At 43.4% G+C, this 25,798-nt stretch overlaps 2 protein-coding genes and 1 long non-coding RNA gene across 5 annotated transcripts; 1 reads left to right on the top strand and 2 right to left on the bottom strand.

Moving 5' to 3' along the window:
• Window positions 1-965: 965 nt before the first annotated feature.
• On the bottom strand, window positions 966-9,422 carry alg14 (ALG14 UDP-N-acetylglucosaminyltransferase subunit). The gene is made up of 4 exons (XM_062480080.1): window positions 9,247-9,422; window positions 8,638-8,783; window positions 7,948-8,070; window positions 966-2,270 (listed from the first exon to the last, which is right to left on the bottom strand). The coding sequence occupies exons 1-4, from the start codon at window positions 9,389-9,391 to the stop codon at window positions 2,040-2,042; spliced, it is 645 nt and encodes a 214-aa protein (XP_062336064.1). The 5' UTR covers window positions 9,392-9,422; the 3' UTR covers window positions 966-2,039.
• Window positions 9,423-9,900: 478 nt separating this feature from the next.
• On the top strand, window positions 9,901-22,171 carry tlcd4a (TLC domain containing 4a). Of its 3 annotated transcripts, XM_062479651.1 has the most exons (8): window positions 9,901-10,171; window positions 12,414-12,589; window positions 14,136-14,305; window positions 15,729-15,818; window positions 15,971-16,029; window positions 16,146-16,240; window positions 19,606-19,679; window positions 19,934-22,171. In XM_062479651.1, the coding sequence occupies exons 3-8, from the start codon at window positions 14,151-14,153 to the stop codon at window positions 20,247-20,249; spliced, it is 789 nt and encodes a 262-aa protein (XP_062335635.1). In that variant the 5' UTR covers window positions 9,901-10,171; window positions 12,414-12,589; window positions 14,136-14,150; the 3' UTR covers window positions 20,250-22,171. The 3 variants fall into 3 exon arrangements, with proteins under 3 accessions (XP_062335635.1, XP_062335633.1, XP_062335634.1); XM_062479649.1 differs by lacking the exon at window positions 12,414-12,589 and having other exon boundaries at window positions 9,902-10,171; XM_062479650.1 differs by lacking the exons at window positions 9,901-10,171; window positions 12,414-12,589 and having other exon boundaries at window positions 13,642-14,305.
• A 550-nt stretch (window positions 22,172-22,721) lies between these two features.
• Window positions 22,722-24,588, bottom strand: LOC134034937 (uncharacterized). The gene is made up of 4 exons (XR_009932288.1): window positions 24,512-24,588; window positions 24,234-24,317; window positions 23,532-23,605; window positions 22,722-23,454 (listed from the first exon to the last, which is right to left on the bottom strand). It is a non-coding gene; the product is annotated as an uncharacterized LOC134034937 (long non-coding RNA).
• Window positions 24,589-25,798: the final 1,210 nt, after the last annotated feature.

The following is a 25,798-nucleotide window of genomic DNA, read 5'->3' on the forward strand; positions in this document are numbered from 1 at the left end:
GTTAACGTGGAGTGAGAGGAAGCACAATAAACTACAGAGAATTTACTTTGTTAGCGGTTCCTTCTTCTACTGTATACCCACACAGTTAATTGTAGCTACAGTGCCCATTGTGAGTCTTAGATTGTTTTTAGAAGCAGTTTATCGTTGGCTTCAAAAGTTTAAAACTAGCCTCAGGTCATGCTGTTTCCAGGTGCTATTAATCACTCATACGTTATGTCAGCTTGTTAGAAAGGTTCAGTCAGCAAGGATAGCATGATTAATATTCTTGTGTGTGTACGTTTGTGCGTGTGTGCGCGTCATGGGAGCGCTTTACGAGCCCTCGTCAAGATGTTGTCTGTCTTCTACAGTTTCATGTGATGATCATCACTTCTTACAGCACTGAAACTTGCTGATCAAATCTCTGACTGCAAATACAGACATGAGCAGCCACCTTCCTCTAAAATATTGGCTCGGGCTCCTTGTTTCATTCCCTCCGACTTCATACCTCACGGTTGCCAATAACAACATAGGTTTGCCAGGAGAAACAGATCTTGTGTATATGCAGGGAGGTTTGTGTGTCTGTGTGGGTTCTAGCAGTGGGTTCTGGGAGTGGGTTTTGAGTGTGGGGTTCTGGGATGGTGGAAGTCTGTGAAATGACTTGCTTGGCTTCTGGCAGTCCTGTGGGTGGTGGGGTATCATGTGGTTGCTAGGACGGCCTTATTCTATTCTGCAGTGTCCTTAACATGATCACTACATACACAGGACACAGCCTCCCAACATCTGCATATAAACATGTATGTTTCCTGTTACATGTCCAAATGCACAAGCTTCAACATGTGATCTCATCTGCAAATGCATATAATGCCGACACAGCACGTGTTCCTTGAGTACCTTCTGTTTCATTCTACTCATATTGACATACAGACACAAGAACTTCTGTATAAATAGCTTAGCTTAAATGTCAGCATAAAACAAAAGTTTTGTATTCATTTTTTTTATTCTCCTTCTGTTCCCTCTTCTAATGCCGTAAAACAAACCACCATTAGCTCAGTGCTGTTCCTGTCGAGCGAACCCCGTCCAGCAACAGGAAAGCCTCCCACAATGCAAAGACAAACAAACAAGGCACAACGCTGCACCCAAGCCCCGAACACAATCACACAATCTGTTTACAAAGCGTACACAAACGACTGAGAATGAACATCTCGAAGGGGGGGCCACTGATATGGATATTAACATTCAGGGAGGCATTGTGTACTACGAACGTGCCGGTACATTTCAGAGGAATTACCCCGTTACGACTTTGATACATGGGGATTTCACCAGACCGAGGCCACCCGACTTCACGTAAGCACACAAAAATGCTTTTAATTTGCACTTTCTGCCACAAGAGCCAGAGAAGGGGGTTATTACGGGCAGTTGTACAAGTACTTGTCAAGCAGAGTGGGTGGGATGATAAGTTATGTTTCCATGACATTGAAGAACATCACTTTTTCGCACTCTACAGAATGTTTAATTAAATGTACAGTAAAACCTTTCATGGTGCGAAGCATGCCGCTGATTGAGTGGCGAGAGGATGTGAGGTGATCTTGTGCCATCTTGCCTCCTTGTCATCACGCCGTTCTTCCCTAACAATGGCGGTTGTCATGTTTTGAAGAAAGCGTGACAGTTGAGCTCACCCTCCCGTCTTTCCTGTCACAATCATGTTGGATTCTTCTCCAGGGTTCTATTAAAAAACCAGAAAGTCTGGGGTAATCTCTCTGTCCATCTATTCGATGCTTCTTCGACACCTCAATGAGATTCCTTGTATTCCTTCTCTTTATACTTCTGGGGATTAACAGCATGGTGTTATGCGTTCTAAACATACAAGACCAGGCCTCAACCTTACAGCACTCACAGATTACTTGTCTTTTGATTTCATTTTTCGTGTGTGTAGAAAAACAACCGTTTTTTTTTTCTTTCACAACGAAACAAAACCTGTCCAAGTTCAAAAATGTCATCTTTCAAGCATAATAGTAAAAGACTGTCGGTCACAAAGTTACAGTCTTTGGTTGACAGACAGCTTAGACTATCCGTCCCAGGTAGATGGCTTTGGGGTGTTTGTCCTTCAAGGTCGGCCACTGCACGAAGAAATAGTCTGAGAGATGGTAGAGGATCTTTCCGGAAAGCGACAGGGTCTCTACCCTGCAGATGCTCTCGACGTAGACAATCACAACCTTCTTCAATCCCACAGTTCCTAGCAGAAGTCCCGCCAGGCACAGGGGGACACAGGTACCGGGACCGTTGCACAGCACCTGAAAAAATACACACACACAGATGAGTACATACACAGACAGCAGCCTGATACTATTAGTTGTTGTTTTTTAAACACACAAAAAAACAGCAAGTTGGCCCTCCAGTCTCAGAGAAATGGAATGTGCTGAACTCTACTGGCCCTGAAAGCAGTGTGGTGTGAGGGAGGAGAGAGGAAAGCAGGAGGCTACAGGCCTCGCAGGCTGCAGGAGAGTTGGGGAGTACAGTTCCAAGCAGACAGACAGTCTGCAGTGGGGAGGCTGGGCCTGAGGGTCTGGAGAACACATCACGGAGAACCCTGAGCACAGACAGTCTGGGCATGTACACCCAGTTCGTAATATCCTCTCCACAAACCATAGCATGTGCACCTGGAAAAGCAACCCAGTCCATCAGGCAACAGTGTACAGTGTTTCTAGCATTACAGACAAGCATTAAAGACTTATTCAAATATCTGTAACGCGAATAAGGCGTAACGCAACACTTGCCAAATCATTAATAACAGCAGGATTGGTGTTTGTGGGGTATGGAAAACACATAACAGTACAAACTGTACATTCACGAACGGGGCAGGCTAGGTATTGAATCTGTGCTGGCGTGGTGGCTGACATCACCTTCAACCATGGGGGAAAAGCTGATTCCAGTGCAAAATGTTGTAGCTTTAAGCCAGTAGATCCAGAAGTGTTTACTCTCGACTGGCTCTCAACTGTCATCACGCAGGTGCAAATGTGAGGTTTGGGAGTGCCAGCACTAAGTGAATCACTGAAAATACACATCACAATCCCTCCACTGTGCCCTGAACAATATTTAACACTATCTGATAGTTTAATTCTGGCTGACAAGAAACCAGTTGACAATGTATGCAAATGAATTGAAGGTACAATTTAGCTAGAAGTGATTTTGGAGCTAAACTGTTTACAAAAAAAAAATATATGCTCTTCTGAGTGTTTACGTCATTGGAAATTATAACCTAAAGGCCAATTTGAAGAGAAAAATCAGTCAGCTTGACTGTAAATGGCATCGAACTTATAATTCTCCCCTCCCGAAAGAGAAGGCTTTCCTCTAAAGCCATTCTTTTGTAGCCTTGTATTCACAAACCTGTCTAGAACATTCCTGGCATGCTTTTCACTGGCCTGCAGTGTGCAGGGCAGCATTTCCAGTAAATACCCACTGACAAGCCCTCTGGATTCTTCTATTTACTGTGTGTTTACTACGCTTGAATCAGCCAGCTCTGCTGATGCCTGGAATGCCTAGACAACCGCAAGTACTAATGTGACACACACACACATTCGACCAATCTAATCAAGTGACATCTATTATAATGATATCTATTATATCACAATAATATGATAATTCCAACATAATGAGATCCCCCACAAAAGATTCGAAGGTTATTGTGATCACCCTGCACACCTGTGCCTGAACCAAACATTCAGAAAATAAATCAAACATAGTCATGATGTCATACAGAACTCAACACACTTAGATACAGTCCACTGAGCACAATCAGCCAGCCAAACAACTGTTTGTCTGCCTGTCATCAGCCTGTCACCCCCTGACACACCGAGGCAGGTGAGGTGAGTCACCGTTGAGACTAGACTGCAGGTGTTGGGTTGGGAAAATCACTCACACATCCACATGAACTCAACCACGCCCGGTCATGTGATCACATAACAGATATCACGTCTGTGGGCTGTCTCACAGTCTGACTTAGGTGAGAATCTGACTAACCTCACTAGACAGGGTCCCAGGATGGGACACACAGATGTCACACGGAGAGTTGAAGATAGGATGGGATGTAGAATACGGTGGGCCTAGTACTGGGAAACTACACTTCCCAAGTGCAACACTGTCAGTCTGTTGTACACACTGAATGACAGTCGAGGGGCTATAAAAGGGAAAACGAAACCTTATTAAATGCCTGATCAATTCATCAAGACAGGTTTTTCGCGAGTTGACTATTTCTCTCTCTCCGACTGAGCAGTAGGCCGGTGTCACTGTCACTCTCTCTCACTCACTCACTCACTCATCCTCCCTCACCCACCCTCTCTCTCTCTCACACACACACAAACAAACAAACACACACACACGGAGCAGTGTCTCTCTGGAGGATCGAGGGTTTGAACAGCTGCTTGACGTAAAAGTCTGTGGACGCAACTTTTCTATTATTATTATTTTTGACAATGGGAGACGTTTGGGGAGGGTTGGGCGGGGTCTGGATACCGTGGAGATGTCACGAAGGCTCTGTTGAAACAGATGCTGGACAGGCCTATCATGTCCCTGACTGAATTCAAGAAACCGTCACGACCCATCATTTGTTTTTGTAGGTGAAACATGTACATTGTCGAAAATATGGCGCCCGCATCGCTGCTTCTTCACTCTTGTACCCGTAGATCAGTTAGATGACCGGTAAAGCCTCGGTAAACAAACATGTCGCGCCTCCAACAAACACAGCAGTTTGACCTGTCGAGTGACTGCAATGTCGTCGGGGCCCAAAGCCAGATATGACCCAACAGAGGGACTTATATGGATATAAGGTTGCCTGTCTCTTCGGGCTGATCTTGACGCGTTTGCCTAACGATCCGTCCCACGGCCCGTTTTTCGCTCACTTGTCAGTGACTTCCATGAAAGAGACATGAAAGGGGGAGAAAGCGGGGTCGTATTCCTGGATGGAATCTCACTCAGCACAACCCTACAGGGCTCCTCATCCCTCCAGCTCTCCTAATAAGGTCAGGCTGAAACATATGGTGCCCCGCCACAGGAACGCTAGTGGAGAAGAAACTTGGAGGAGCGACGCTGGCTATAGGTACACGTATGGATTGAGCATTCATGTAGCTAGAGACTTTGAGTGCCTCAACCAGCATTTGATGAACAATCTCACCTTCGCTAAACTCCATCAGGCACTTTTTTTTTGTTTTGAGATGTACTTGGATAATATATTGGACCATTTTTAAGCAAAGTGTGACAGGAAAGGCAGGGAGAGAGGGAGACAGAGAGGGGAAGACGTGAAGCAAAAGGCCATGGCTGGATTCGAACCCAGGCCGCTGCCTTAAGGCCTGGGTACACTACATAGTACACGCACTTATCTGGTGAGCTACCAGACACGCACTTATCCGGTGAGCTACCGGATAATTCCCTTTTTGCAAAAACACCCCATCATCTGAAGAAGTGGCGTTTGACTGAGATAAGTCTCACAGGTAGAGACATCACTAACCAAGCAAGATTGGAAAAACATTTTGATATCACGCATGTATCCGTAAGTTTGTACACTACGGACTACAGAGCAGTATTGGTAAGGCAAGATAATTGTGGAATGCATGACGTAGCAACGTTCCAAAGTGTAAGAGAAGGCCAAAACCTATGCGCCCTGACCCCAGACATGCATCCCACTTGAAACCCTCCTACTGTGGGGACACTCTCAACGTGTTGGATTGTGCTGACACATCTGGCAGCGAGTGACAGCGTGTGTGCGTGAGCTCACAAATGCCCTTTTATGGCTAACATACGCTTGTGAACCCCTAAACCCCCCCTTTCTCTCTCTTCATTTCCTCCCCGGCCCACTTCACTCCCCCATACTGAATCCCCCCCCCACACACACACTTACTTTCCTGTGATTCCCACTAGGAATGTGCGCTGTCTCCATTACGACAGCCCCCTGTTGCTGCTAGTACTACCAGGGAGACATGCTCAAGTTTGGTCAACACAAACAAACGTGCATCGTCAGAATGCAAGCTCCAGAATGCTGACGAGTCAGTCGGAAACCCTGGGACTGAAACCCTGTTAAACCTCTGTATGAAAAGCCAAAATCACGCTATTCGGGTTGTTTTTAAAGGCCCTCAGCCTCGCTCTTCTGTCGTGGTAAATCAACAGCAGGCAGGAGACAAAACAAGCTATGTAGGATAGGAAAACGGAATCTAGCATTCCTGAGATACAGACATTCAGTTGGAGGGAGATTTTAGAGGTAGGCCCAACGCTTTCCGGTGACAGTTTTTTGTTAATGAACAAGTTTAAAACTTAGCTGATGAATTCCATTGACAAAGGAAAGTAGAGTTAAAATACTGACAGTACAGATACAAAAAAAAAAGACAATAATTGACTGAATCCATGATGGAAATGTTGAATTCTATCTAGTAAACTTCCCTTCCCCTTTACCCCCCCTCCCAACATATGACAGTACAATGGAACATTCTAGGAGGAGAAAGGGAGTCGCATAATGGAAAAGAGAATGGGCGGTGAAAGAGGAAGAGATTAAGGAGAGGACGGAAGACACACATCACGTCACAATCCGATCCCACAGAAATGATGTCTCAATCTCTCAGGAGTTCTGCAACGGCTGGCCGTAGTCAGTCTGCTTGCACAGTCACACTCCGCCCCCTCCCCCCTCACTCCCTCCCTCCCTGTTGTTCCATGAGACAGAGAAGGGGAAACCTGATGCTGTCTCACCCTCCCCCTCCCTCCCTCCCTCCGAAGGCTGCCGAGTCGCTGAGCTGAGCTGGCTGAGTAACCAGTCAGGTTCTGCCACATCCTGTGAACAAGAGCCTTCTGCCTGCCCCCACTCCCTTCCACAACAGAGGGAAGGGAAGACAGGGGGAGAGCAGAGGAAAAGAGGGAGGAGGAATGGAGGAAGAGAGAGAAAAGAGGGGGCGTGAGAGAGGGAGGGGGGGGTTGTCCAGCTATGCACTTATTCTCGCAGAGAGTGAACTCAGTGGCTCTCAAAGGAAAATATCCTGCTTAATGAGTAATTAAAAATGATTAGGCTAAAAACCTATAATAGCTCCCAGTCCAAAGAGACGTAGGAAGTGAATTACACCATGCCCCTCATGAGATCATTTGGAAAGCATTTGGAAGCTCTCGTAAAAGATATCTCCATCGGTGTCTCTGGTAACTGCAGTGACTCTCGGTCTTTCACAAGTCCTACACGAACAGTGATTTCAGTGCAAACTGGAACGTTGCAGAATGGTCCTTCACTGTGGGAAGACACGTGTGAGCGCGCCTTTTGATCTTGGAATGCCCTGGAAACTTGTTTTTATAAGGTTAAATCGAAATTGGATTTGAAAAGAAGGGTTTGCATGAGACAGTCATGCATAAAGCCTTGATTTAATCTCTGTTCATCCTTGCTGAAACAATGACAACTCGATCGAAACAGGATATTTATTCTTACAGTTTCTTCAGAGCAGTAATTGCTTCGTAATTCTAAAGGTTATCCAATACCAATGAGACACGTGATTGAGATGCACTTTAAGGACCTTGAATGGGTATAATCCTGTTGTGAATGTTACACAAGATTACAACATTAACGCTATTTTATAGAAAATTGTAAGGGCTGAATATTTGTAGTGTCAACAAGAAGGCCTGCAACCCAGGGAAACACTTGGGAGTTACGTGACTTGGTTTCCTCCTTAAAAAGCTCACATAAGCCATAAATCATAACAAGAGAGTCCTAATGACTTTTAGAATATGAGAAGGATCTCGCCCGCCAGCCGGGAGCGATTCACGACAAGTGAGAGTCAACATATTGAGGAAAACATTTGTGATGGGACAGATTTACACTGAAAAACTATGGTAATGTTTGCAGCCTGGAGAAAGCTATATTTATTTTTTTATCACTGGTGGAAGAGATCCAGGCTTGAAACAAATTACTTTAAAAAAAAAATTTAATTTCAAACGGGAATGCGAACCTACCATGTCAGGCCTGAGTCGGAACATGAGAGGGATGGAGAAGCGGATGGCGTTCAAAGTGCTGGCCACTGACGAACTCCATGACTGCCGCACCTCGCGACTCCGAGGGATCCGGTGAACCGTAAACTGGGGAATGAAAGTGACACCAAGTTGTCCGGTTAATACCCTACAAATGATCGCAATAATAAACTCATAACTGGAAATACATGAAAAGTGTTTATTTTGATTTTATAATGCTTACTGTGGAACACTGGCAGTGCTGTTGGAGCACCACTCAATCACCTGCATTCAGGACAGTTTTATTCCTTTATTGTATTTATACTGCATTGTTTGCACAACTCAGTTTGTACTGTTTAGTACTTGGTACATTTCACATTACTTGGTATACCTCTCCCTATAGGACTTCAGTATGTATTGATATAGCCTACCAACACTCATTTGTGCAGTTTGGTGGTTTTTCACTGGTTCATTCTATTCACATGCTATTCATTGTTAGCAGTATTACCTGAGTCTCCCTGTGTGTCACCTGCGTTATTGTTTTTTACATATGTGTACAGGCCTGTAAATTAACCCAGAGCAGAGTTTTTTGGGCAAACCATGTGTATTCTAGCAACAAAATGTGAATAAAACAAGAATATGGCGCCATCTGCTGGAGGCATTTCAAAACGTAGAGAATGCATTACTGTACAACACCTTGGACTCTTGGCCCTTTTCCAAACTTTCATAGGCACGGATCTTGTCCTCGCTCATCTTGTCGGTGTCTGCAATGACATAGTGTCGCGGGCTGTAAGACTGGGAGAGGCTCGCCATCAATCGCAGAATTTCAGTTGTATGCCCACCTGCAAACAAAGGCAAAAAACATGATAGTTGGAGTTTATTGACCTTGCTGGGTGTGAAGAGCTACCCAAATCCGAGAACAAGTAAAGAACAATAAGTATAAGCATAGTAAAACTATTTATAGAGCGAAGTTTTGATCTAATTGTTCTATTTGTGTTGTCTGCTGCCTCTCGTCACCCAGCATCCGAATGTAAACAAAAGCAACTTTTCGGTCTTTTGGAGTCTCAGCGAGGATAGACATATTTCCGTTCCTTTTCCTTGGTATGTTTCCCCACCATCTTAAAACCCTTCCCCGCCTCCAATTCTTTCTCAGTTATCTCAGTTAAGTAAAATATCAGAAACAAATCATAATTGGGAACCAACTTGTCTGCTTGTCAAGGAGCCTACTAGTACAGTACGGAAGTCAGCTAACTAGCTTGCTAGTGGTACTCGACATGCAAAAAGACCGATAAAACGGCAGAGCACCTGATCCGGCAACCACCAGCACGCAGACTGGGCCTTTTTGTCCGGGTTTACATCTTGAACCGGAACTAATGACAATCAGCAGCCGCAAAATAATAAAAATCCCAACACAACAAATACCAAACAGTACGCTGTAAATCGGTACCATGATTACGACTACGGTGGCCTGTATGAGACAAAAACTATGTGACGTGGAGTTGGATCTATCTAGCATAGCAACTAGGATACGGACCTAACCAAGTGATGCCAAATTGTAGAAACCGAGGGACATTACACGATTAATTAGTTATTTTTATTTTTCAAACTTAAATTAAACCATCTACAGAGCCGTCTTTTTAATCTCCATAACTTTATTTGTGATAGTACTCATGCGCCTAGTCTTCTGGCCGAATTATTTGATGCGACAACTGAAGCCACACAAAGCCATGACACTAACTCCCCATAATAATTATTGTATTTCAAAGTTCAGTTTCAGATAACAGACTTTATTATCGATTAGTCCTCGTGTCTAAATAGGTGCGTGTGTACACGTGTGTTAATGCGTTTGCGCGCGCGCGTGTGGACGTACAGTTTGTGAATTATGCTTGTGTGAATATCTCTTTAAGAATGTAGCTGTAATTCGATCCCAGTGAGAGAAAGCGCCTTGCCCTGCGGTAACCTCCTCTCATCACTTCCATAATCGAGCATCAGCGTCGCTACGCGTCCCTCACCACCGCCAACATGCATGTTTTGTGGGGAGGAATTATTTACAGTAAATGCATTAGAAAATCACGGTCACACCAAATGTAAAGCGTTAGAATAAGACTTCTATGGTTGAGAACGTGTTCTTCATAAAAATGAATTCAACATGGCTTTCTACAGAATTGACCATACCTTCGTACCATAAACCAGTTGAGTGCGGAACATAGATCTGAATGAAATACACAAGGTAAGAATATATCAAGGATTTGCATTTTCTGGTCTCATTACGACCCAACCACTGTCGTTTTCCTATTTGAAAAATAAAGCGACTGCGTCTATTTTTTCAATGCAATGCGGCGCGTGCTGGCCTAACATAGATGTGTGTTTTTGTATCTAACATTAAGAAATGTTATGATAACTGCATTGTGTAGTACTGGGTTGAGGATATTGTCATTTGATGACAAAAGTTGCGATGGTAGAGTAGCCTAATTTACCCGTAGAGGACTTACAGTGAGGATGCTTAAATCCCATCTTGCCCTATACACAGTTAAATAATAAAACAATATATTGCCTATATTTATTTGTTTCAAACCAGATATACATTATTGACACCTGATAACTATAAACATAGTCGTTGTTTTCAGCATTGATAATCAAATCCTCAATTTAAAAATATATTTTTAATTATTATTATTCCGAATATATAACTAGCCTAGCTTTACAGCTTTGGCTGTAAATTAGATCAAGCAGTTTTGAAATGAACAGTGTCTGAACCCCGGGTTCCAAGGTTCCAGTGTTGTCAGCCGTGCCTGTACGTGCAGTGTAGGGATGTGTGTATCCTATTCTATCTTCAGACATCATAGCTGTTGAATAATTGATTTATATTCAACCAATCTGGTGACATAGTACATCTGCTATATTAGAAGTTGGGTTTTTCTGATATAGATTTATACAATGAATGGATCTGATTAATCATTTATGAATCATTTGAACCTCAGTCCAAAACAGAGGATTCTTGTCGAGACTGTTGTGGTTACAAATGTTCTAGCTACATATGGATATATGTTATTCTAGATCTGGCCTGTGTGGCCCTTTGCCCTTGTCATCTAGCACCACGGAACCTAAACTTGTCTGTAAACAAGTTTGTATCTCTGTACTTGTCTGTGTTTTTGTGCACGTGTTTGCGAACATGTGTGGAATAAAATCAGTGTTAGTTTTTTTTAAAGCTACTTCATACATACACACACAGTTCCATGTTTGAAACATGTTTTCTTCAGCCAGTAAGATATTTTATTTCTATACTTCATTCGTTGTACTTATACATTCCCAAATCTTACCAAGTAGCCATGTTTTAGGGCACCTGAGTGATATCAACTCTCCACTAACACTGAAGGACAGAGCCACCTTAAAGCATAATGGAGGTTATTACCCCAGTGGCTTGAAAAGTGTTTTGAAAGCAAGCGTGTTCACACGTGTGACTGGAGCCCTCTTGATTCTCAAGAAGAGGGAAATTCCATGAAACCAGGGGGTTAAACCGACATCAGAGGATGGAGCATCTGGTGGGAGAGAAGGACTACACAGGCCAACAGCCCCACTGGATGATGTTGGTCCTTGGAGTTATCAGTGCAGATTAGGAAAGGCCCTGCGGCTGTCCTCGGCTCAGTCACAGCAGCAGCCATAATGCTAATGGACCAGCGTGACGCGCAGCAGAGTAGGTTGGGACTCCCACACAGACTGCAGTGGTGGGCTGCTGCAACTGCATGTCATGGCGACGCACAAGGATGCTGCTAATTTAGGACCGGCTCGCATGGATATACGAGCTCATCCCTCATGAGTACAACGTGACAACAACAATGCTTTGAACCCTACAAGTTGTTATGTGTCGGCTTATTTCCCAATAGTGCACCCTATTTTGCTCCGGTATCGTTTGCCCTACATATCAATGAGGGAATAGGATAGCTATCTCTACAAATTCAAAAGAGACGTTTATGTTCTGTCACAGATATGTAAAGCAGTGGCTAAGTGTCAAGAGACTTCAGCTATGTTACACCAGCAGGCTTTCCTCCTACATACACCCATGTACGCACACATGCACACTGCCTCTCTCTTTCTCTCACTGTCTCTTTCTCTATATAGTTTATATTTATTTATATCCCCCCTCTCTCTCTCTTTCCCTCTTTCTGTCTCTCTTTGTCTCTCTTTTACTCACTTTCTCTTTCTTGCTTTTGTATAACCCCTTTCTCTATTTCTCTCTCTCCATTTTTCTCTCACACTTTCTGTCTTCCCCATCTTTTCCCTCTCTCTCACTCCCTCTCCCTCCCTCCCTCTCTTTCTCTCTCTCTCTCTCTCTCTCTCTCTCTCTCTCTCTCTCTCTCTCTCTCTCTCTCTCTCTCCCTCCCTCTCTCTCTCTCCCTCTCTCTCTCTCTCTCTCTCTCTCTCTCTCTCTCTCTCTCTCCCTCCCTCTCTTTCTCTCTCTCTCTATCTGTCAGAGCCACAAAGCTCCTCACGACAAGAGTAGTTGTGGTTCCTGTTCCCCCATTTGAACATAAACCGCAGTGATTGGGCCGGCCCAGCCAGTCAGGGCGAGTAATCTGCTGTTTCAGTGGCTCTGTCTGCACTACAGTGGCATGAGGGCCCAGCCTGTTTTGTTGTTTGTGGGTTTAAGGTTGGTGTACGTGCAGTTTTGTGGGCATGTGTGAAGCCCTCTGTGGCCTTGCTTGTGACAAGGGATGTACAAATAACATTTGATTTGATTTGCTGCTCCACTGGAAGTGTCAAGGCCTTCTTGTACTTGACAAAAGTTCCTCATGGCTGTTCTATGAGGGATTCACAGTGCATCCGCATTATCCGCATTATTTTTATATGATGAAGAATCCTGTTGCTCTGAAATAGAAAACCAATTCAGGAAGGGAAGGGAAAGCGACAACAGGGCTTCTTCCAATCAGCACCTAAAATGGATGATCTCCTCTGTTGACATAAATACGAGAGACAGACAGTACATTGGGGCTGTGCTTCAGGTTCTGTGCTGGTGCTTGGTAGTGGTTTTGCCAAAGGCTCATCTGTATGGATCAGTGCCTCATGAGTCCTTCAGGAGAGAAGGGCTAATCTTGCTGCAGAAGAAGGAGTCCATCAGTCAGGACTCTCGCTTTCACGCTAATTCAAGATGGAAGCAAGATGGGGAAACTTGGCTAAGCTTGTGTTGAGCTCAAAATCATTTTGGATGTAGGCATCTGTAACCTGTTGGCTTAATATCATATTTTCATATAAATAAAGCTTACTGTTTAATTAACAGATTAAAGGGCAGTTTTTCAGATTTAAACACAGGTCTGATGTTCCTGTGGCTTCGCTGTCTGTTACATGGGCAATTGCAAAATCAAAAGTTGTACACAAGAACGGACATTGGACAGCGGACATTGATGCTAATACTTTTTTATGGGCACTTTCAAGGCCCAATCTCTCTCTCGGATGTTACAGTAATGCCTAAACACACTACTTTCACATACACACCTCTATTATGATCCCTGGAAATGTTTTCCCTGTGTGACTGGCCAAATATTTACTACCCAGCGGTACAGTGGTCTACTGTGTCTTGCATTATTTCCTCTGTAAAGCACTCAGTTTAGGCACTGACCTCAATATACCCGCTGGACATATATTAGTGTAGGATACGTAACTCGTGTTGTCGACTGTTGTCCTTCTTCTGTGGAATTAGAAGTGATTCCTCTGTGGATCACTATCTAGAAGCTGCCAGGTATTGTAGTCCAGACAAGTAGAGTAAGGACTCAGCTAGTTAAACATTGACATGGTTACAGTTGGCAGTAGTGGAGCTGGTATCACTGGCGTGCCAGAAAGGAAATGTGTATTTGTTGCCTTTCAAATGGACAAGGTAAAATATCTGACAGTCCCTCTTGATAGGTAAGGATTGAGAATTCAACTTTTTTGTTATTAAGCTTTTCTGACAATAAAGAAGTTGATAATGGTCTTGTGAGAAAGTGGAATCTCCGTCATCTGCTCTTGGTATTCTCTCTCTTTAGTTGGTAGTTGACGACGTCAGACTCCTTTCTGAGATTGTTGCTGTCTCTCTCCCCTCCTCCACCTCTTTATCTTTGTCTGTCTGTATCTTTCTCTGTCTCTACGACTCTCTGTTTCTTACTCTGTGTGTGTCTCTCTCTCTCTGTCTCTCCCTCTGCCTCCTCCTCTTCCTCCCTCAGTGGTGTTGGGTGGTCATGGAAGCCTTCAGCCTGCTGATCCTCCTCATCTCGGTCAGCAGTTTCTTCACTTTCCAGTGGCTGTTCCACCGGGTCAGTCCTGGGATCTCCTCCAGGGTCAGCCAGGGCTTCCTCGCCCTCAGCGACAAGCAGAAAGTCGAGTGGAACTCAAGGTACCAGCCTCCATTACCCCCAGGGACGGCTTTCACAAAACACTCTCTTCCGTTTTCCCTCAGTTAGGTTTGTTTTTTTGTTTTGCATAGTACACTAAGTTAAGCAAAGTTGTGCATGGTATACTACATTTAGCTGTAGTATTCTGTAGTATAAACTGTAAAATATGTGTCATATTTACCCTTTTATTTAGTCTTCTTATTTGAATTTGGACCATTTGGTTTTACGTCTCTGGGAGTCACTGAGAATCTGTAAATATATTTGTGAGGTATAGGCTCTCAACTGTTATCAGGATGTACCTACCCTGTAGAGGACAGTGGTATTGACCTAGTCTGTTAACCAGTAATAGGATGACTTTGAACTTGGCGTTCAGCCAAGGTCAAAGGTTACCTTGCAGACGTCACTTAGTTCCATATATGCACCTCCGCCTTTGACTTTGTTATGGTTTTCCATACAAGGCCAGGGGAGAAACGCTGTAGCATACTGTACCCTAGGAGGAAGGAATTCTATGGAAACTCAAATCAAAGCTTTTTTCCTCCATTGTATATGTCAGTCTGTGACCTATTTGTGTCGTTCGTTCGACCACCAAGCACCAGGCTGTGATAGACTAATGGTCCAGGCCTGTTATTAATAAAGGTCTGTAATAAGTAAGTAAGGGTCTATGTAATCCCTTGGTTGTTTATTCTTCCCTATTGGAGATCATCATTACAACCAGTGTTACTCTAATCTCAGTCCTGAACAGTCATTTCCCAAAGGGCTCTTCTCCAGTCCGTGGAATATAGAGCTTTGCAGCATTCAAAAACTCCACTGCACTGGGTAACATGGAATCAAAATCAGGCTTAGCTTCGCTGTGGCCATACATCAGCAGATATACCATCTTATGAAAAGATTGAGGGGAGCCAAATATGAAGCCTATTTCAGAGTGCACATTTTTCCTAATTATACATTTGGAATTAAGGCATGTTGCCAGATTTGCGATCCCCCTGAAAACCCTGCAGTATAAATTAGGACATTCATCAAGCACTTTTAGACCTGGCATACTTTGTTTGTAGAGAGACTTGACCCTCTAACAAACACATCTCCTTAGTTTATTAGGTCCACTTCTACTGCCAGCACTATAGCAAAGTAGACCACGATCCATCTCTACCTGCCACTGGCCTTCCTGTTTAAGACGAGTGATGCATGCTGGATGTCTGGATGCTAGCTCTGATACAGGTTGACTGACAGGTGGAGGGAATAAGTGTCTGTCTGTCTGACCCCTGGACAGTGTTTCATCTGTCACTCTAATTAGGCTGATTCGGTCTGCTGTGTTTATATAGTTAACATATACAGTGCACATAAATGCTTCGTTTGGGCTTCTTGAAAAGGTATGTGTGGGTTTTTACAAATGTGTGTCTCTGCGTGCGTGTGTGTGTGCTTTTTCAGGACCGTGTCCACGCTTCATGCTCTGGTGGTCGGGCTCTTCTGCCTCTACATCCTACGCTTCGATGATGCCATCAATGATGACCCCGTCTGGTGAGAGCCCGGCTGTCAGCAGACGTGCATGATGGGAACTCTGGCTCTTCCCCTGCATGTTGAGTCCACTACTCTACTTCAAAGAGTCTCTTCCACTGACATAGTTGCTGTCCTAGTAATATGAGATGAACCATGTGCTTCTGTGTCATCAGGGGAGATCCCACCCTTGTGAAGATAAATGTTGGCATTACTTCAGGCTACCTCATATCTGGTGGGTGCTCTTTCAGTCAGACTAGCCGACACTCAACCTGTGTGTGTTTCAGTTATTTTCTATACACCTCAGTTGACCCTCTCTCTCTCTCTTCGGTTCTTGTCACCCTTTTCCAGATCTGCTGCTGATATTTTACTATTGGAAGGCGATAGGAGACAAGTTTTTTGTAGTTCACCACCTGGCAGCGTTATATGCTTACTACTATGTACTGGTGAGTTCCCTGTTGTCCAATAGCAGAATGGGCAGGCAAGATGGGGAGACGACCATGGCTGAACAGCGGTGTCCTGTGATGCTGGGGGGGGTGCCGGATGAAGCGTCAGGATGCTGATAACATGCTAGTTCTTTCTGTACCGCTGTCCTGCTAGCTGCACTGGCTTGTGGTGCTAATCCTTGGTTTCACAAGGATTTTTGAATATCATTTTGTTAGCTGTCTGTCTAATTAATGCTAATTAATGGGAAGTGATGAGCATGGAAGGTCCTTGCACAGATGCAGGGACCTTTTTTTCTTTTTCTTTTTTGCCAGGGCAGTGTAACTGACGTGCCTTTGAGAAATAGTCAGTTTGAATTGTATCATGTTGGTAACTCTTGGAAAAAATGTAATCCTGTTTTCAAATAACCTACCATGTGAAAGTATGTCTTTGAAATTAGGCCGCAAGTGCCTTGTTTTGGTGGTAGCTAGATCTTGGTAACGCTTAGATCTTGAGTTAGTTTTAGCTTTGCCCCATTCAGTTGGCAGTGCCTCTTTCTAGTACAAGCCTCTAATACTGCTGAAGACATCCAGTCCTCCAGAACAGTCCGTCAGTCAGGCCTTCCTTCGGGCTGCTGCAAGCCTCCAGACTACCGCTGTTCACCCTTGGTTCTGAGTCTGTGACCCTCTAGGTTGCTGGGTTCTGTAGCTGACTGTTATGAAAATGACGGTGGTATTTTTTGCATGGAATGTTAAATGATGGTAACGGAGACACCACCACACACTTCCCCCTTCCTTCCTTTCCTTTCCCTCCCCCCTTCTCCCCTTCATCCTCCGCTCCCTTCTCTTAGACCTCTCCACTCCACTCCTCTCCCCTAACCCTAACCTAACCTAACCTTCCACTCACTGCCCCCTCAGTGGTGTGTGGAGATGGGCTGGGCTAAGCTGGGCTAAGTTGGGCTGGGCTGGGCTAAGCTGGTCTGGGGTAAGCTGGGCGGGGCTGGGATGTGCTAAACTGAGCTGAGCTGTGTGCATGTCACCCTTCCTCTGCCTGCTAGCATGCTTGTGTTCCAGGGTTCAGGCCTCCTTCTCGCTCTAACCTTTCCCTTCACCTCCACCTGCGTGAGACTGCCTCACCCAGGGGCCTTTCACAACTGTCATATGTTATTATGATTCTTCATCATGGCCAGACTCATCATAGTTGTAAGAAAGGTGTACTCAGGGCATATATTCAATTTCTGTGAATAAGTCTGCGATTGTCTCCTTTATGTATTTTCAAAATGTTGACAAAGAAATCTAGAACAATGTTTTGATAAAATATTCTAGCAATAATCAATTATCGGGAATTAGACCATACTGTCACTGGAACTTGACTGCATATTCAGGCTTATACATACTTGAGCTTGACAACCTTTCACCATGATTCATATGGCCATTTTAACTGTTTATCGAAGTAGGCCTAACTATTTTGGCTAACATTTGGATGTAAAATATGAAATTCACTTATTTTTTTAACGTGGTTTTGTATCCAACCCCCTTCTGTTGTATGTTGTTGTCTCATTAGTTTGTTGAGCTGTTTGCTGTCAAGTCCTGTTCATTGTCATTAAGGCAAAATCTAAAAGCTAAACAATTTACTAATGGAAAAATGGATACGCTGTTACCAACTGTGTTTCTTTGCCCGGATGAGTTCCTTAAGGATTTTGTCTTCCTGTTGCAGGAGTACACCTCTATTAAGATCTGCCTACTTGGGGATTTATTTTGACCTTTAGTGTCTCATGAGGAATCAATTGTTGTCATGACTAGTCTGGTGAATCTGTATGCAGTTTTGTAGGACTTGGACACAGATGGATGTGTTTGTTGGGGGGGTGAGCATGCGCCCCCGCCCCTCCCCCAGCATCTTCAAGAAGTGATAGTCCAGTGTTTTGGAAGAAGTAGTTAATCTGAACCGTCAGCCTTGTCAAATGATTTGTATGATGAAATAGCACTTGAATCAGATTGCTGTGTGACTTTTAAATGCATGTCCTACTTAATTCTGACTCTCGAAAGACTCCCGGAAGTGTCACTAATCTGTGTGTGTCTGTCCTTCTCTGTCCTCTGCTAATATGACTTTAACCTATTTTGTCCCACTTCTGACCACCTTCATGCAAAAACTACCAAATTCAAGTTAAGTTGGGTAATAAAAAAGACCAGGCTTGAAAGATTGAGGACAGGGTCCCTTGCTGTCTTGTTTGCTGATATTGCTGTTGCCCAACACTGAGCAGAAATGATGCCCAGTAACAGTATGGACTTACCAGTACCTAGAGGTACTAGCATGCTAATGCTAAAAGTTCATAACACTGCCTATGCCAAATGTCGAGTAAGTATGTTTACCCATATTGGATCTTTTTTTTTTCAGTCTACAAGATAAGCTTTCATCATTTGTTTACGTTTGCTATTTCGATCTGAAAGAACGTCTTGAAATGTTGAATTGAAATCGTTTTTAGGATCATGTGGGCAGTTTTGAAGAGGAAAAAACAGGAATGATCTACTGCTACTCATGTGTACGACCCCTCGGCTCTGCATGACTAATAACAGTTTATTCATCAGGTGGCTGAGTTTGTCTGTGTTGAAAACCCCTGTGTGCTATGATGAGCTTTGATTGGCACTTTGTAAGCCGGGCGAATTACTGACTGATTGTTTTTGTTGCTGTGTATGTTGTTAATGGTTCAAATAGACCCAACCAGTCCTCTGTGTTCCTGAACTCTGAAATGTGGCACCACAGATCAATGTGGCTGCTTCTGGGAATCAGCCATTTGTTGTGGAACTGACTCAAATTGACAAACATTTTCTTTGCTCTCACTTCCTTGTGTCAGAAAGCAGGTGAAAGTGAATTGCGGTGAGGGATAAGAGGAGAAAGCTGCGAATTATAGTGTTGCGTAGGACTGCCAGAAAGAAGCTCCCTTTGCAAATGTCTGTTCACGCAAATGTCTCTGAAGTTATATCACAAATTAAATGTACCCTCAAGAAATTAGGGTAAGATGACCAATGTTGCATATGAAAAATGAAAGGTTCTATATTCAGAAAGGGCTTGCTCTAATTGTGGACCAGAACCATGTCCTCTTAATCTTAGCTCTGGCTCCATACAATGAGATGTGAAAGAAGTTGAACATCTTGAAAAGAGCATAAGGACTTGGATCCTAAAGGCGTACAGTATTGGTTTTCTGTCAACACATACTGTACATGATATTGATTTAAACACAGGCCTATGGTTAACAACGCATCCACATAGGGCCTTAACAACACAAACGTACTTTTATAACGGTTCTATTGGATCAAACACTTGCTTTCTGTATCTCCGTTGGGACACTTCCTTTTTCATTGTCCTTCTGTTTATCCTCTTGTGTTCCCAGGGTCAAGGAATGTTGCCTTATTTTGCGAACTTCCGTCTTCTTGCGGAGTTCTCTACTCCGTGTGTGAACCAGCGGTAGGTACCCTTCACCAAGGACATTGCCCTTTGGACCAGTAACTGAGAATTGCTGTTGCAAACACTGGGCAGGACAAACCTGCAGATGAGATCAAACCCCAATTAACCTACATTTGTTGTAGGCCTACGCTTCTCTGTGAACTCTGACCTGTTGAAACATTTGCAGGACCCCTAGAAGAACCCCTGCGTTTGCTGGTGGCGTCACTCCCCGCTAATCGACGCTTTCCCCCCTTATACTCGCTGTTGTTTTTCAGCTGGTTCTTTGAAGTGTTAGGCTACCCTAAGTCCTCCAAGCCCAACATCGCCAACGGGGTTGCCATGGCCGTCGTCTTCTTCGTGGTTCGGATTGCCGTCATGCCGCTGTACTACAGCCGCATGTGGTCGGTGTACGGCACCGAGGCCTTCTACCGGTTGCCGTGCAGCGGCCGCGTGGCGTGGATCTGTTCCAGCATCTGCCTGGACGTCATGAACACCATGTGGATGCACAAGATCGCCCGCGGCTGCTATCGGGTCATGCTCTCGGGCCGACGGCCCAAAGCCGCGACGCAGGAGAACGGGAAGGCGGAGTGAGTTTGGAGAGAAGGGCAAAGCTGCCGTGCGGACGACCCAGAGCTGTGCTGTCCCTCCCCAGCACTCCGTCTGATTCCTACCCGTTTGTTTCAGAGGCAACCCACTCCTAAGCGAAAGCCAAGTACAATCAGTGGAGAGGTGTTTGAAACCGGACACCGTGACTCTTTTGGGAAATTGTTTCGAGTTCACGGGAGATGTTGAAGGAGATGAGATCCGCCTCTCCGATAGATAAAAGGGCCCTTAAGCGATACTTGTTTTTCATGACCAACGATTTTTGTGTGTTTTTTGTCACAAACTAACAATGTCTTGTAATATGACGGTTTTCCCAAATACATAAATGAGAAAGCCAATTGATTCAGCGGACTTCCAAAAATAAATGTACTTCCTTTTTTATATTTAATTTCAGTTGCCTAAATCTTAGAGGTATTTTACACAGAGGAGTCCTCTGTCCTCACCCTGAGCCTCTGTCCTCACCCTAAGCCTGCAGGCTGAATAGATTCAACCCAGCTAAACCCTCATCTCCCTCCCTTCCGTTTACTCAAAAACGTCCGGATCCGGAACTGAGAGAGTCTGGCCCAGGGTCTCACGTCTGTAACTGGTGAAATCAGATATAAAATTCCAGGGGAGAGGCTGCATGAGTGGAGACATCTAGCTTGTGTAGTTGGGATGGAGGCAGGGACGGCCCGACCCAATAAACAAACGAAACATTTGTTTAGGGCCCCCAAAAAAACTTTCGAAAAAAAAAAAGAATTGCCAATCAAAAGGGCCCCATACACAATTTTTGTTTTGGCCCCCCAAAACCCTAGGGCCGGTCCTGGGTGGAGGTGTGAGGGTTCTGTTTGAAAGAAGGATTCTATTGTTCCTACTATTTTACTAGCACAGATTATGATTTTACTTTGTCCCCAACACTCAAGTGTTAATATGATAGTAATTTCATGTTGTACAATGTACAGTGACACATTTGCTATAATGTGCAAATACTGTTGATGCTACAATTGTTTTGTTTTTTTCGTCTATTTTTGCGTTATACCTGAAGTATTTATTGCGTGCTGGGCATGAAATTCAATATTAATCTTGTTTACAACAATTCTGTCAGCAGTTTCCAGTTAAATAATTGTTATTTATGGGAAGAAGTTATGATTTTTCTTTTTCACTCAATGTGAAGGCAATGCCTTTGATCAGTTTTAAACTAAGAAGCACCTGCACCATGTTGTATTACTGTACTACTCTTCACACTCATTCCTACATATTTATTCTCTCAGAAGATGTTTGGCACATTAGCAGTGTTTGTGGTATAACTTGAATAGGCATACATTGACAGGGTTTCATAATTGTCATACATTATAATTACTTTAATTGTCTGCCTTTTCTGTAGGCCTAATCTAAGTAGCCTAGCTCACATCAACACACATTTTCTCTTATTCTGTGAATGGCAATTTTAACGTTTGTGGCAAGATACAGTGAACTGTTTAAGTTCAAATGTTTTACTCTGCACACTTTTAATTACTTGAACTCAGACTTTTATTTTATTGTGTGTTCAACATATCTTTTGGATCGTAGACCTTGGCTATGCCAAATATGTTTAGAGGAACTCAAAATTGGTCCTTGAATCTTTCAGCAATCTGTTTGTGCTTAGCTGCCTTCTTAAATCCATTGAATTGCACGCTGATGTTGTTACGGCTTATTCGATGCAATGTTAAAAAGTAATTTGGGGCATTTTTTTACATGTCCGTGGTTAGTGGTTGTTTTACGTTTATACAACACAACAGTTTTAAAGTGTACAATAATAGTAGGCCTAATGAAAGGTTTGTGGAGGCACTGTGCTTGAACTGTCCTTTCAGTGGTAGTGTGAATGAAATCTACTGTAAAACAGTGTCGAAGAATTCTCAATCAATTAAAAAAATCTCATCCCGTTTTTTCAAGTCCCTCTAGTCACCTCACCTTTGGTATGTGTAATGCTCACTGGCAGAAAGAAATGGTTTTAAAAGCTAGAAACACAATGTTTTTTGTGTGTTTTTTTAACACTTGTACAGAAATGGAAGCGTCGCGCGACAGCCGGTAAACATCGGCAATACAGATATGCATGGTAAACTATATTCATGCGACCTCTAGACGTGCATGCGGTACTGCATGGGGATTGCACTGTACACTAAACTTACAAGCTGTAGTTGTGTGTCCTGTTTCTCTGATGCTGGATATGTAGTTTTACCCATGAGTATTCTTCTGTACTGTATGAAGCATGTAATCCAGTGACGATGGGGAAGAAGATCGAGAAACGTTAGGACAACACTAGTGCCCGGCACAGACATTTCCTATGAAGCGAAATTATACTTGAATATTACATAATCAGCCAAGTTGATTAACAGTATGGGTACAAATGTACATATCTATGCTATATATTGCATTTACATACAATAGTCTATATTTATTCCTTTATTAGGGATGACCCATAATGACAGTGACCAAATCAAGTTGTCTGTAATTTTCTATTTAGTTTGGCAATACACCAGTACCACATTCCGCATATGAATGTACTTCAAATGAAAGTATGAAAAAAAAGTATGAAAGTTCCAGGACCTCTGATTTAGCCTTGTCCTAAAAATGCCAATTTCTTGCCAAAAGGTATATGTTATTTTAAAATTATGATGAAAAAACTATCCAAATAAAATGCAACTTGTCACTTTACTGAATACCCAGCAAAGAAAGAATGCAGATTGAATTCACTTATTGCAGGACAGGGAATGTTTACATATAGTCCAAAACAGTCTGATGTTCATATTTGTTATAATGTCTTAATTTTACACTTAGTTGATGCCATTTGCCTCCGTAAATATGCAGAATTACCAGTGTCAATAAATACATAGAATAAACGTGTTTGCTTCTGTCTATCATTTGACTAATAATAGCAAAAATACAATATCACATAAAACATTTGAGTTTCAGAAATCAGTCACGTAAATAAATACAGCATTTAAATATCCTTTTACATTGTAATCTCAATGTCACATTGAAAGAGGGCGAAATAACATGTGTTCATTTAAAACAATAAGGCTATGCTACCACAGAATAAGCTTGTTTTAATCATCCATCTAAACAAGATCCATTTTGTATCGAGTGGAGTTTGACAGTGACTAGTTTTAGCATGCCTGAGATGTATCTGTCGTTATAGCAGCACTGGTGTGGGCTCCAACAGGTACTTTCTCATCTGCAGAGTTAACACATCCACAAGCAAGGTTAAAAGTGCAATGGTATTAATTGTGTGTGTGTGTGTGTGTGTGTCACCTGTTTCTGTCTTCTTCTGACCTGCATCTCTTGCTGCTGTTTTAGTCGCACCTCCTCCAGAGTTAAACACCCGCCTACACACACACTCACACGCACACACACACACACACACCTTCAATCCACCTTGCAACGACATTAGGCAGCTATAAGATTAATAGGAGTCGCCTATCCATGCTTTTGCATGTGGTAGCCTACCCCCTTGTGCCCATTACTTCTATTACATCAGATGTGAAGTGGATCATGGACACGTAAGTGCGTCTGTCCATTTAGCGTTTTTATTTCTAGCAAAAAATCGCTGGAGGGCGCTTCATTTTAGCGCGTCATTCTAGACCGCTAGCTAGTAGCTTAAACTAGGCTATGTTTTTGTAGGCTATATTCTCGTATAATTTAAGTTATCAGCTACTTATTAACGGACGTTTTCTACTCTGATTGTTGAGTGGCTCCCCATCTGAAAAAAAGTGACAGCGACAACACCGACATCACCTTTCTGAAAAGTTAAAAGATCTTAAACTAGAAGCGCTCGGAGCGGCCGCATAAAAATGTCAGAGCGCTCAACAACAACAAAAAAAGAAGTAAATACCGATGCTGGGTGCAGCGCTTACAGGAAGTCGAATACTCTTTGCTCATTGGAAACAGTTCAAGACGCGATATGGAAACACTCAGCCTTTGGTTGGTTGGGTTACATGTGTGTGCGTGCCTCACCGACACTGCTTGGATTGATAGACACATAGGCCATCGCTCTGCTCAGCCGCAGGTCCTCCAGAGCCGCTAGCTCCGCCTCCGCCTCTACATAGCCAACCAACGAGAAGCAGTTGATAATATTAAGTAATACTAATTACGAAATAATCAAATCATTCAATTAGAATGTAAGCTGACCCAAGGGAAAACACATACGATCAAGTGCCATAATAAACGTACATTTCTATTAGCTGTTGGACTAAATAGCAAGCCTATATCATAAAAATAATAAAACTGCTCACTCTTTTGAATTTCTTTTCTTTTCTTGGGATTCGGGGGGATGACCGTGAAAGCTATGTGGCTGAGAAAGAAAGTATAGGCTTACATTTCGTTATCCGTCCAACAACATCATCCAGCAAAACTAGCGCAACTTGACCCCAGCTCTCTGCTGTGACCCATTCACTATTATGTAAAAGCCTATGGAGCCATTCATACCAACATTGACCTTAAGTAGTTTTGCTTATCAGTATCTCCTCCTACTCCTAAGGTGGCTAATGGTTTAGCAAAAAAAAAGTCACAATACCGGCAGCAGGCCTGCGGGTGGTAGGCTTACGTGATCACCGGCAGATGGTAGACCTTACTACCATCCAAGCTACAGAACTTGCTTGTAAACATTCTGTCTAAACAATCAATATAATAATATAGTGGTGTGTAGCACTGCAGCACATGAGTAGGTTTGCCTGGTAGGCCATAGGCATTTTACTCTCACCTCTGAACTCCATAATATGACCTCGTTGCCCGCTCTTTCTGTCCCGGCTTTGTAACAGATTCTTCTGACTTGAGGGGTGATTTCATTAAGATGTCAGTTGATTTCGGAGACGTTGCGGTGACCTTTTGACCCACACGGGGTTTAGGTGCTGTGGATATTGACCTCGCCCTCCTCTCACACTTGGTCTCACCCACGATTCTCAGTTTCTTGCTGGGTTCACTGCCGTTATGTATACTCCTTGGACAGCTTGACGCCCTCGTTTTACGCGGACATGTCACTTTCAACTGAGACGCTGGCTTTGTTTCGGCTCTCGTAGGTCTATTTTTTACTTCCAGAGTTGTTTGCGTGTCCACCGGCTTCTGTTTGATAACCCTTGCTGATGACATTGTGTCTAAATAAAAAGTTTAAAGTTCAAATACCCACGCTAAAGCCTCACATGGACGAGTAATTGATACAATTTAAGTCACATTTTCTTTCATCAGGACTATGCGAGGATTGTGCCAGTGAACTTCAGGTCTGACGCGCTTGACGACCATTTGTTGACAACGAGTTGGGTTCCGTGCAGCGCGCAACCTGTCAGGGCTGCATGTTGAATCGGTTTAAACTGCACGATCCACGATCCGATTAATGCTGACATGAAAGCGCAGAGAATGCTGGACAATGTAGGCCTGGGATATCTGTCTTTAATCTGTAGGTTTAATCTGGAATCAAGTTAAATACATTTATCCTATACGTGAGATATGAAGTATAGTCACAATAAACTCAAAATGAGCACATTGTAGTCTATAAGAGAAGGTAGACACACACACACACACACACA

Source organism: Osmerus eperlanus, chromosome 15, assembly GCF_963692335.1.
Source record: "Osmerus eperlanus chromosome 15, fOsmEpe2.1, whole genome shotgun sequence".
Lineage (NCBI taxonomy): Eukaryota > Metazoa > Chordata > Actinopteri > Osmeriformes > Osmeridae > Osmerus > Osmerus eperlanus.